Source organism: Pseudorasbora parva, chromosome 17 (genome assembly GCF_024679245.1).
Source record: "Pseudorasbora parva isolate DD20220531a chromosome 17, ASM2467924v1, whole genome shotgun sequence".
Classification (NCBI taxonomy): domain Eukaryota; kingdom Metazoa; phylum Chordata; class Actinopteri; order Cypriniformes; family Gobionidae; genus Pseudorasbora; species Pseudorasbora parva.
The window spans coordinates 17,746,531-17,759,985 of record NC_090188.1 but is presented as its reverse complement, the minus strand read 5'-3'; the positions used below and the strand labels follow the sequence as shown (position 1 = coordinate 17,759,985).

At 35.8% G+C, this 13,455-nt stretch overlaps 1 protein-coding gene across 4 annotated transcripts in view; it reads left to right on the top strand.

Moving 5' to 3' along the window:
• The window catches only part of phactr2 (phosphatase and actin regulator 2), a 42,591-nt gene extending 29,136 nt beyond the window's left edge, over positions 1–13,455 (top strand). For all 4 annotated transcript variants that reach the window (XM_067421991.1, XM_067421994.1, XM_067421993.1 and 1 more), the window contains 7 exons: positions 1,670–1,845; positions 3,478–3,634; positions 3,817–3,872; positions 5,367–5,428; positions 6,563–6,700; positions 8,012–8,088; positions 12,628–13,455. In XM_067421991.1, the coding sequence (XP_067278092.1) occupies positions 1,670–1,845; positions 3,478–3,634; positions 3,817–3,872; positions 5,367–5,428; positions 6,563–6,700; positions 8,012–8,088; positions 12,628–12,643 (682 nt within the window). In that variant the 3' untranslated portion in view covers positions 12,644–13,455. The remainder of the gene's footprint in view (positions 1–1,669; positions 1,846–3,477; positions 3,635–3,816; positions 3,873–5,366; positions 5,429–6,562; positions 6,701–8,011; positions 8,089–12,627) is intronic.

The window sequence follows — 13,455 nt, the reverse complement described above, 5'->3', positions numbered from 1 at the left end:
TGTTTTCCTCTAATGTTGTACTTTTAACATTGATATTTATATAGCGCACGTGCATGTCAGTTCATATCCTCTAAAGGTAAGTTAGGCTGTGTGTCAAACCAAACGCTCTTGTGTGTAGGACTAATTTCTTACGCATCTCAACCCAAGGCTTTGTTGCTAATTCCAAAATGTCATTTTAAAAATCGAAACCGAGGCTTGAGCCCCAAACTAATGCAGTTATTAGAGAGAGATTAAGCGTGTGTGACTACGTCTATCTGCACCTTGCTAGTGAGAAATGTCATGAAGCTTTTAAGTTGCTAAACTTTTTAGTTTTGATTCTTTTGCTGTTGTAGGCTGTAAAGACCTTTTGAAATTACTGAAATCCTTTGGCGGAGTGATACGGAACTGTAGTGCGGTCAAGACCTTCCTGGAACTACTTTAGCCGTGCGTTTCCCTGAAAATAATTAGAATATTCGTCAACCAATCAGAATCAAGAATTGAACAGCCCAGTAGTATAACTTACAATAATGTACACTGCTGTTCAAATGTTTGGGGTCTGTAAAAATACAGTAATACTGTGAATTATTATTACAATTTAAAATAACTGTTTTCTATTTTAATATATTTTGAAACATAATTTATTCCTGTGATGGCACAGTTGAATTTTCAGAAGCCATTACTCAAGTCTTCAATCGTTGTTGGTTATGTTTCCATCCAAAAACTGTAATATCTCATAACACGTTTGCGAATAAAGCAGAGTTTCCGTCCCGTTTATTCAAGAGAACAAAATCGTTTCGTGGGAAAGTTGCTGAAATCGGGGGAAGCCACTGTGGCTTTGTTTTTCTACATCATAAAGAACTTGCATCTCAGAGCGGGCAGACGAAACACAATAAACGCTGTCATGTCAACGCAAAGTCACGTGATTTTTATTTTGCTGAGTATCAAGGGATTTATTCAGTAACTGATTTTCCATCCTTTTATGCATCAATTGAGCACATGCACATTTTTTTTAATTTTTTTTTTATCTTGCCGTTTCCATCCAGAATTTATGATATTCCAAAATTTACATAAAAATAGGTGGATGGACACGTCACGAATAGGGATGTGACGGTGAGGTTATTTTCCCCCACTGGTTAACAATTGGCTCATGCTGTATTGAGCACACACTTTCAGTTTTTAACTGTAATGTCTTTTTTCTAACTGAACGAAATCATTTTATTGCTATACAAATGTAAACGACGGCGACGTAACCAATGTTTTGCCTGAACACCGGCAACATCGACTACCGCAGAGCTAGTAACAAGCTAATGTCACATGATCCTTTTGATATTACTCCTTCAGTGCAAACTTGTGCTAGTTAAATTGTATAGTAAAAAAATGTGTGATCTCTGAACAGCAGCAATCAACTCTTTTGATTCTCACATGTAAAATGTCCATTTCTTAAAGGCACAGCAGCCAAAAACAAACCATTTGGAAGAGAAAATGGTCATAAAAAACTAAATAATGACTCTTGGCACAAAAACACTTTGGTAACATTATAAATGGATCTCAGGGAGGTAGGATGGCCTCTTTAAAGTCTTGAATATGATGTCCTTTCCCTTATTTGAGTAAGTAAACTGATTTTGATAATGGCTCATCCTAATGAATATTTTAGGTAGTCTAAATGAGTGTTTTGCTTGCCCTGTTGTAGGATTGTTGCCACTGAAGAGGGAGAGAGACAACATGCCGTCAATGTGGAAAGCCCAGAGGTGACCATCATTCCTGACACCATTCGAGAAAATCAGGCCAACGACTCCGATGATTCAGATGGACCTATACTCTACAAGGATGAAGAAGTGGAGGACGAAGATGATGAGTATACATCTAGTATGTGTTCAAATCTAGTTTTATAGACCCCTTGTTTCTGTACATTTTCTGTCCAATTAAAAATTGAGCCCAATTCAAATTATGTAATTGACAAGCTTTAAATATTCAGCTTTTCCTGGATATGCATGTAGAGTATTCTAGTAAAGGTACATTTCATCAGCCTGATTTTTATGTATAATCAACACAGGCCATAAGTACAGGCGAGACATTTCTTGGAGGTTTCATTCTTGTTATCTGCATTTTAGAAGTGGCTCTTGTAACTTCAAAGAATTTTGAGCAAAGCTGTGGTTCAAGCCTTTAGTTTGTCAAACTGGAAAAACATGCTGTCTCTAGTCGGCATTACTTTCTGACATGCTGGTTACTCTGCAGACTTTGCTGCCAGTACAATGCACAGTACATTCCAGCAAAGACTGAAGCCTGTTTCTCATTTTCATTTTCTTTCCACACTGCATTCTGACACCAGTGAAGCATATTCAGATTGCAAATATCTTAAGTTTATTCTAGGGTTCCACTGGTACTAAAGCTCTGTCTGATGCAGAGGAGCATCAAAATATGACTTTTTTTTCAAAATGTATTTTATACATGTCCAGTGTAGAGTACACCAGGACAAAGCATTTTTATCAGGCATTTTATCAGGGAAAGAAATTATATATCAATATTCATTACATGCTTCCCCAAGAACTCATCAATATGCAAATTATAGACAGTGTATATATGCATTGTATTGACTGGAACCTTTTTTTTTGTGTGGCCATTTTACCCACATATTGCATAAAGTACAGTGGTATTTCAATCCATTCCATTATATCTTATATCATTAAAACCTATATATATATATAATATTCAAAAAACTTCTGGTTCTCATGAGGATATGATGAATTGTGATTTGCTAAAGATTACATTTAACACTCTTCCTAAATTCAGTGTTTTTAAAGATAAACTTTAAAGTGGGCATGAAACATAACTTTTTTCCCTATTGTGTATTGCGATGAGATCTTTTATTTATCTTTTACTTTTTTTCTATATAAAAATAAGAATGATACATTTTCATTTCATGGTGACTTTAAGGTGCTTTCACATTAGCGTTTTTAGTGTGCACATGGGGTCGACTGACGTCAGTTCGGTTCGTTTGTATAATGTGTGTGAACACTGGTTTCTGAACTCTGTACACACCCGTTAATGTGATCTCCATTACAGAACGCATTCATACTAAATTGCTAAAGTGAACTTCTATTGATGTATGATTTAATAAAACTGTGTGTGTGCATATTCTCACTCATTTTCCTGACAAGCATAACTGACACACTACAAGCAGAAAGAATGTATATCTTATTTCTGCTCGCCTTTAGCATAAACGTACTATACTATGCTATGCTGCAGTAGATTCGCGGCAGAAAGACGCAAGTGCTGAAAGTGTGAGCCCCCTAAGTGAGTGTTAGATGATGGTAAAGGTCATCTAATTGTAAAAATGAAATTACAATCAAGGTCACAATTGTATATCCAAATCGTTATATACAACATATATCCAATCAACCTATAATGATGTATAAAAAAAGTCTTTAATATCTGTCAATAACCAATATGCTACCAATATATCATGCATCCCTAGTTTATTACATTTTCTTTTTATAGGCTCCCTTGCCAGCAAAATTCGACGCAGGGACACACTTGCTATCAAACTTGGTAACAGGCCCAGCAAAAAGGAGCTAGAAGAGAAGAACATTCTCCCACGGACCTCAGAGACGGAGCGACAGGAGCTATGGCAGCAGATCGGTTGTAAATTAGTGAGGTACATTAAACCGACCTGATACTTATTGCTAATGTATTGAATGCTAACATTGCCAATTTAGTATAACGTACTGTCGTTCAAAAGTTTGGATACACCTGACTGAATTTTTGTGTCATGAGTATAAAATCGGGCACCTTTGAATTTTATAAGCTAGACTGACTCTTGTTTTCCTTCTCCCATAGACGGCTGAGTCAACGACCCACCACAGAAGAGCTTGAACAGCGAAACATCCTGAAGCGTATGTCTTCTGTCACTATCTCATTTACATAGTCTGTAGACAGTTGCTTTGTTTGGGATGCCCTGGGCTCTGTTTGTTCTTGCTTATTGCTGCCTCTGTTTGGGACGCCTTCATTGAGTGTCTGTTTGTCTCGGCCCCCTTGTTATTCTGCATCTTCTGTTACCTTGGTTTTGTGTGATGTAATTGATGAAGCCTAGGAATGTTACAGAGCTCAAACAAGTTGTAAGCTATATGCTGACAAACAGTGAGGCGTAAACAATTCGTCAGAGTTGACTTAAGCTCACTGCTTACCGGAGATATAATTTATCTTAGCTCCAAAATTCACGTAAAGGGCTTGAATGTTCTAAATATAGAGTTGTAATATATAAATCAGTCATTAGTATTGTTTCCTGAAGGAAAAGTTAGCTACGTTATTAAAAAAAGATATTGATAACTGAAGATATAATGTATATACTGTCACTTTGAATTGTTAGATTAACTAATAAAAAATGAATGGAGGTATTTTTAATTTTGAAATCATATGACATCAATAACAACAGGAGGTTTTCAGACTATTTAAAGGGTTAGTCAGACCCCTCCATCGACAGTACTATAATTACCACGTTCAAGGCCCAGAAAGGTAGTTAAAACATTAAAATAATTTAACATTGGTTTTATGAAGCGTCGAGAATACTTTTTGTGCTTAAAAAACAAACAAAAATAACGACTTTTTTCAACAATTTCTTCTCGTCCGTGTCAGTCTCCTTCGCAGTTTACGTTGGCCAGGTATTGCGTCAGCATCACGCGCATGCATCGTGGGGCTCACGTGAACGTCGCCGGCCAATGGTAAGCCAGCGTTCTGGCGTAGCTCTGTCTCCGACATAATTCGGAAGAGCTGAACTGTATTTATTACATAGGATATTGACACAGATGTGAAGAATAAAGTTATTTTTATTTGTTTTTTTGCACACAAAAAGTATTCTCGACCCTTCATACAATTAAAGTTTAACCACTGGAGACATATGGACTATTTTTTACAATGTTTTTACTTTCTTTCTGGGCCAAAGGATAAACAAAGGTCTTACGGTTTTGGAATTAGGGTGAGAAATTAATAACAGACCTTTCATTTTTTGGGCGAACTAACCCTTTAAAGCAATCTGCTAGTATAGGATAAATAAGTAATCCTTATGAAATGCTCATGGTCCCATAGCATATTCCGTATTTGGCCAGTGTCACACAAACATATTTTGGGACATCAGCGATCCATGCTTTCATTCCAGACTGTCATTTACAGTTAAGCTGGTTTTCACTGCACTCTGAGTACTTGCTGACAAAAAGCACTAAAAATCATTGTCGGATACATGTCATTTAGTCTTGAATGACTTTGGTTGTGCTAAAATTAAAAGTTATAATCTCTGTTTTGCAATAATATTTTTAATATTTAAACTTCAGAGCAAATATCGGTCATTGAATAGGATAGAAACTAACAAAGTAAATTTTCTTATATCCCTTTAGAGAAAAATGAGGAAGAGGAACAAGAGGCCAAGCAGGAAATTAAAAGAAGACTGTCCCGAAAGGTACAACCTCCTGCAATCGATTAGTTTTCTTTGAGGCAGTTAAATTCTCATTTGTTCAATCTAACAGAAATATATGGAAATACATTTCCACCACATAAGAAATACAATCATGCTTTGGAAAATCAGAATTATGACAATTATAAAATAATTTTCTTTTTGTAACAATTTTCATTTAATCCCATTATTTCAACTGTTTTAATCTTATATTTATAAATTAGTTTGTCATAATTTCAATAATAATTGTAATTTACCAAAGCATGATTTTTTTCTTGTGTGGCAGATATAATCTTGCATAGAAATTAGATTGAAGAAAGATTGAAGGTATACATTTCATGTATTGCTCTAATAAAAAAAACAAAAAACGCTTAACTTGTTACTTCAGCATAATGCTGCATGAAGTTATGAATTATATCATTAATGAAAAACACCATATCACTGTGACATCATCTAGTAAAAATAGGTGATTGTTGGACATTGCACCATCTGGTGGCCTTTCAAGGAAGTAAAATAAAAGTAAAATATGCGCAAAGTATCTTAATACATCACTTGAGCAGGATATCACCTTGACTAAAAGGCATTGTATTTTTACTAACATTGTTCCTCTGCTATTGTGAAATTAGAGCTAAAGAGTCAATTTGATCATGTCTGCAACCCAGCAGCTAAACTCTCTAAATTGTAATGTGTGAGGTGTTGTGGGGAGTAAGGAAGAAATGTATATTCCTTAAGTATTGTGAAGTGGTGGCCAAGGAAGAAATGTATATTCCTTAGGTATTGTGAAGTGGTGGCCAGTCTAATTAGGGCTTTCTAATTTAGTATGCTTCTAATATCGTATTATTAAGAGAATCAGGGCATTTAAATGGGTGGATAGTCCAGATCTATAAATTGGATCAATGGTCATTTACAGAGATTTTCTCAAAATGGACCTTTTCTCTCTGAAACTGCAATAATGGACAGCGATTTTTATACAAATGACTGCCGGTATATAATCCGCTAAATATTTTTACTTGTAAAGTCAGTCCCATCCACCATTATGTGCTTCATTATAAAATAATAATAGTTTCATGCACATAAGGTATGCACAGGAGCATGTTTAAGTCCTTTTAGAGGTGACTAAAGGAATTGTTCTGTTTGTAGCTCAGCATCCGGCCCACAGTCGCAGAGCTGGTGGCACGTAGAATCTTGCGTTTCAATGAATATGTGGAGGTCACAGAAGCAAAAGACTATGATCGCCGTGCTGACAAGCCCTGGACCAGGTTGACCCCTGCAGACAAAGTATGCCATTCCTCTCTCCTACTGTTGCTTTAAATAGTGTGTGCTGCGCTGCATCAAATTTTAAGGACACCTGTACAGTTTGCATTGTTGGAACATAATTTTTCCCATTGTAAATAAAAGAGTGGTTCAGAGGAAACATTTTATAAAAATGAATTTGAACATTTTAATGTTTCTTTTCTGAATAAAAACTATGGGGATAATAGATTAATTTATCACTTGTATAGATTTAAAGATCTTTTGGTGACACTTCATAGTAAAGTCTCTTGTACTAACAATGAGCAATTCATTTGTTACAGTATTTATAATTCTTTGTTATTGTTTTTTCATTTTAGCTCAAAATGCACTAATGTTAACAAATACGACTTTTGATTTTTAAATCTAAATTAACATTAAGATTAATAAATGCTGTATTGTTCATTCTGAGTTCGGTATTTAACTAAAGTAAACTGAAGAAATCTTGAAATCTCTTCAACTGAAGATGATTTTTACACATTTCAAAGCACACATTCTTTAATTGTTTTCCCAAAATGGATTTTTTTTAATATGATGTAAATTTTAACCCTTGTGTTATTCTAAGCCTGTTTTTATAGATTTATAGTGCTTTTATAAGACTTGTTCTAAATTTGACAGCTCCTGGTCTTTGTTAACTGTCAGTTTATCAAAATCTATGGACAAAATCTATGTGGAGATACATAAATATAATTTACTATACAAATTTTCCTTTATGATTTAGGAGTAAGAAAAATGTTACATTTACTACCCGTCTATATTGTGAAATGCATGGTTTATATTAGAGGGTTGATGGCCCTTAAGATGTGTAAAGATATTATATTATTTCCTCTCATATAAAATTTGGAGAATATTGCATCAATATTGGAAAATCTTTTGACAATCTTTATGAAATAGTTTGAAGTCTCTTGTATGGTCACTGATGCCACCTACTGGGCATGTGACTGGTGCATTAAAATATGGTAATTTAATAAATACTTGTGTGGTCATTAGTGAGCATAAAACATTATATTAACATATAATACTAATAAATGTGAATAGTGCATTTTTTATAAATGTACACTATCGATCAAAAGTTTGTGGCAATTTTTTTTTTTTCTTCAAGAATTTTATTTGGCAAAGGAAAATTAAAGTGATCAGAAATCACAGTAAAAAAATATTTGTTTCAAAATTTTTCTATTTCATAAAAAAGTTTCAAACTTTCTATTCATCAAAGAATCCTGAAGTTGATCACAAATTAAGGAGCACAGCTGTTTTCTACATTGATTGCGTAGTCACTAATGGCTTTTTTTCTTGTCACAGGCTGCTATACGTAAAGAACTTAATGAATTTAAAAGCAAAGAAATGGAAGTCCATGAAGAAAGCAAACAGTTTACCAGGTACGTTTGTGTTTTAGTAAGGTCTCATCAGAAGGATGAAAACTTATTGACCATAGTTCCAGTAAGTCAAATGTAATTGATCAAATTTTTTATTCAATTATATTAATTTAATTTAATAAGTAATTAATATTAATTGCATAGTCTGTAAATATGGGAATTTAAGATGTGGTGGGAGATAAAGCATTAAGTAGCCATTACAGAAAATGTCATTAGAAGTCAGTATATAGTTTTATTTTCATAATAATTGAACATCAGCCTTTCAATCCACGCTCATAGTTTGTCAGTCAGTTTGAGGTAGAGTGTGGCAATTCCCACAGAAAGGGCTCCTCTTAAAGGCACAATATGTAAGATTTTTGAATTAAAAGATCCAAAAAACAGAACAATTTTATTTATTTATTTTGACTTGTGTACTTGCGTTTTCCTAAATGTTTCCAATAATGTTTAAATCCAGCTAAATCCACTACTTTAACCAGTGTCACAGACATTGTATCACCTGTCAATGCATCATATCCATGCTACCCTTGATTTACTTCCATAGAAACCATTAAAACACCCAAGTTTTATTAGACAGATGAAAAACAGTTTGAATACCTTTAACTACAGAAAGCTATCATTGTTTTAGCTTAACACGATTAGTCGTATTAAATCTCGTTTTCTTGATTTTCAGAATCGTACCGTGTTTGTACCATGCCTCAGAGACAACACTATTTTTTCAAGTGGCTAACCTAGCATTCGGTAATCAGAAAGAGCTTTATTTGTAGTAATACAGCATTTTCTCCACCACACAATATATTTTAACATTAACTGCATGCCATGCAACACGATTCATCCAGCTTTTATTAATAAGATTTTCTAATATCGATGTAGCTTACTGCAATGTGGTCTCATACCAGTCACCATAGTAACATTCTAACTTTTAAAACACTCATGTATTTTAGTAGGATAGATTTGGCTAAGTAAAACAGTGTTAAGTTACCGCACAATGCATGAGCAGTAATTCAGCTCGTCATTAGAATGAATTAAAATAATGTGAATTTAAGTGATCAAATGTAAATAATAATGTTCAGAGAAGGAGGCGGACGTTAAAAGTACCTTTTATTGTAAAATAAACATAGACTAGGAAAGGAGGCATATAAGCACAATAAAACAGCAACAACTATAAATAGTCCCAGGCGCCCTGTCCTGCTTCATACCACAGTAATGTTAATAAAATATTAGCTCTTCCATGAGCATGATTTCTGCCCGACTCTCATCGGATTTCTTGCCATCGGCTGTGGAGGTGAAGACTCCCATGATTCCCGTCATTCATGGCATCATCAAGCTATGCCTTTGTTACTGTTTTGAATAAGCGACCAAAATTACGTTCTGCGCCTTTAATCACTTGATGTTTTTCAAAGCCTGTATTTTTCTTCTGCTGAACACAAAAGAAAGATATTTTGATGAATGTTGATAACCAAACTAGTTTCAGTTGCCATTAACTTCAACTGTATGGACTGAAACAGTTTGATTATCAACATTCTTCAAAATATATTCTTTTGTGTTCAGCAAAAGAAAGAAAGTCGTGCAGGTTTGAAATGACATCAGTGTGAGTAAATGATGACACAGTTTCCTTTTAAGGTCCTAAAGTGTGGCGTGAGTAAAGCAGTACTTCAGCGCTGGGAAGATGAATCTGTATTTAAACTGGGTCATTAATGTAGTAGTAATGTGAAATTATTTTTTTAATTTGGTGCTTTCTAGAATGAGAAGACAGAAAATGTATTTTTGTCTCATGGGGATGAAAGACAACAATTCCCAGAATGCTTCGCTGGCCTATGAGGCCCAAACCCAAAGCAACTGCTACTAGATAACTGAATCACTGATCACTTTCCCACCGCGATCATTTTCATAAAATCAGTTCAGTTAGAGAACAGACACTACAATTAAAAACTGAACGTGCATGTTCAATATAATGTGATTTAGCCGCTGAGGGAGTGTCACAGGGGGAGGGGCACAATCATTCGAATATACCCGGGCTCTACATAGCGCCCATTTTGGGTGCATTTACGCCTGAAAATTATTGCGTGCGACTGAAAAAATATTTTGGCACAGTGAGTGACCCGATCGATTGTCATGAATGGATGTGCAATACAACCGGAATAAAAACTACAAATCCTAAAGTGTATCAACAACACTGAGAAACTATTAGGCTACCTTTCCTACTGCAATCAACTGCTTTTCATGCCTTCCGTCAGCAGAATAAGTGCAAAAACATGTGCTACGGACGGACTACACTTCAAACAAAGATTGTTTACTGTGAAACGGCTGTGACGACGCAGCCATGCACACTAATCAGACGCCTCGCGCTGTTGATTCACAGCCAAATCAAAATGAACTGGAAATACCACATTTGTATTATCATAAACAAGCACAGAAATTAACGCATGCCTGGGGCAAAAATGCTATCAAAAATAATGGATTAATAATACATTTAAAAAGCCCTTGAGTTTAATCTTTATCACACATGCTGTTTAAAAAATTACTAAATTTATATAATGAGCGAGTATATCATGAAGATTCTTTCCAAACCGTGTTTTTGTCTTATCCTGAATCACTATGGTACACATAAAATAAGTGTTTATATTCCCGCTGCGGATTAGCACCAGTACCTGCGCGACTCACCATAGACACAAACAGAGAGAAGTAGATCCGGCTAATGTTCTTCCGCAAGACGCATGTGGTTTTGTTTATGAAGTGCCAGAGCGCCAAAGGTTACGGCTTGCTATTGCTCCGAGTATTGGCATGATTGCATATATGATTCTGATCTTGTACAAAAGTCCAATAGACAAGTTGATATTAAGTAACAACGTTTTAGCCTCAACACTGTCTATTTGGTGAAAATCAAAGCCACACCACTGATGCACATCTCCAAGCGATTCGATTCAAATGAACCTGTGTTTTAAACTATTGACTGAATGAATTCCCGCCACCTACTGGCGGTTTTATTTTCATATTTATCCTTTGGATGGACTTTTTATTTAAAATATTAAACTTTTAAAGTTTAATTTGTACATATTTCTAAATTCAAAACCATACATGTAAAACATTCATACAACATTATTTACACATGTAAATGTGTCTAAATCCCACTTTAGATAGAGCTTGTGCTACTTCTGCAGTGCAAAGATGGATCTTTTTATGCATACCTCATTTGATTGGAAACAGTCTGATTGTGTCTAATTGTTCTAACTGAATTTATTGTTTAAATTAAGATTTTAAAAACAACTTTTCTATTTTAATTTAAGAAATTGACAGATGATGCATACATTTAATAAGATTAGAAAACATTGCTCTTATAATGGTAAAAATGCCCCTGGACATTCATTTAAGGGGACACATATCGTCCTGTAATGGGAAAGTTATAATTGGAATGTGTTTGATGAATTAGAAAGTGCTACTAAATTTTTGACTGTGCTCCTAAAAATGTTTTTAATTAGGAGCACAAGTGCTTCTCAAGAAAAAAATTTGTGTAAAGCCCTGTATACTCCAGGGTTTCTACCAAGCGCAACCTCCTGCGATCTCTCTTGAAGCCAATATGGAAGTAATGTAAACTGCAATACCTCGACTGGCCACTAGAGGCAGGCTCCAGAAGGGAGCTGAATCTCATTGAGCCCCATGTTAAAATTCCCAACTTTACAGCAGAAAAAAACATGTTTACAGCCTGGTACAAATTGTGGTTTTGGCCTATACGGCTAATTTTGACCTTCATGACAACTGTGAGGGGGGGATATTTTTTATATTCATGAATATTTTTTATATTCAATATTTTTATATAAATTAACTCATTCATTTACATTATATAAAGCCTTAAAGTTCTGAATAATTAAGGGCTTGATTACTTTGCGTGATAGGTGGAATGCCATTTATCCGCCGTCTATAGTCATTGTCACCTAAGCTCCGCCCACATCCCGCATTTTTGCCCATTTTCTGTTATCCGGGAGTGACACGCGATGACTCTCTCGCAAGATGGCACCGCTCAGCTTGTCTCTTCATTAAGCTTCAGAACGGCTTATCTGAATCCTATGTGTGACGTCACGGACACTACGTCATGTAAATGTGTCTAATTGGACACTACGTCCATATTTTTTTTACAGTCTATGGTTTCTACTGATACAAAGCCATATGCTAATCGCTGAAGTAACCCTTTAATAAGCTGGGGTAACAGTGAAGTACAGTGAAGTCACGTAATGGGAAGTGCCTCCATAGCACTATGATTGGCTGATTATCCTGTGCCTATAGTCATAGTTGTTTTGGAGATCCTCGTGGGAATGGATAGAAGCACAGTTACATTATTTGATGTGTTAGACATCTGTAAGTATGTATCTGGCAGGACTCTTTCATCCACTGCCATGTTAATAGACTTGCTGCTAATAAAAATACCCTATCAGCTGCTTTTTCCACCGTAGATGCCTCGTTTCCTCTAAACATTGCTCTGATCTGTTCTGTGTCCTGTCTGCTGGCATGGCTACTAAACTAGCGTCTGCTCTCTCTGTTTTTTGGCAGGTTTCATCGGCCCTGAGGCGGTGCCTGGTGGAAGGGGTGCTGGGCGGCCGCTGATACGAGGCTCTCTCTTCCTGTCTCTTCGCCATGCTTCCTGCCGAGAGGCTAGCAGACTGGCTCCCTGCGGCAGCCGGCTCTTCTCTGGCACCGGCTGCACTTTGGTTATTGCTTTCAGCCACTAGGGGGCTACATCATGTCTAAAGATGGCCCTGGAATGCAATTATTGACTGAAATGGAGAGAGAGAAAGAGAGAGGGGGGGAGAGAGGGGGGTCCTTCAAACCAGATAAAGCAATGCAATGGTTCTGACACATTTTTTTTTCTTCTTTATATCAGTAATGTTTTGCACACACTAAGGACAAGACTTACACTCTTTTAATTTCAAGTGTCCCTGATGTCTTCTAAAGGTGCAGCACAACAGTGTCAAACATTGAGCGCGTGCAGTGACTCATCAGTGGCTTATGTCGTTGCTGCGTGCAGCTCTGAAGATTTTTTTTTTGGGGGGGGGGGGGGGGGGGTATATTATTACATATTTCTTGCTGTATTCGTGTAGAGTCCAGTAATATCTATGAATATCCATGCATGTGAAAAGAACATTTTATAAGACTCATGTATCTGGTTGATTGTACATTACATGGATGTTGAGGTCCATTGTGACATCCAGGTTTATTACTGCCATTATTCCTCTGTATCCAGATTAATACCGTCCTCAGTATAATAGAATGTAATCAGATTTATGTTGTGCCTTTACAGTGTTGTTTTGTTTTCCTCAAAGTCTGATTACTTGATATAAATGTGGTCATGTTGTAACATATCATATATATATATATATA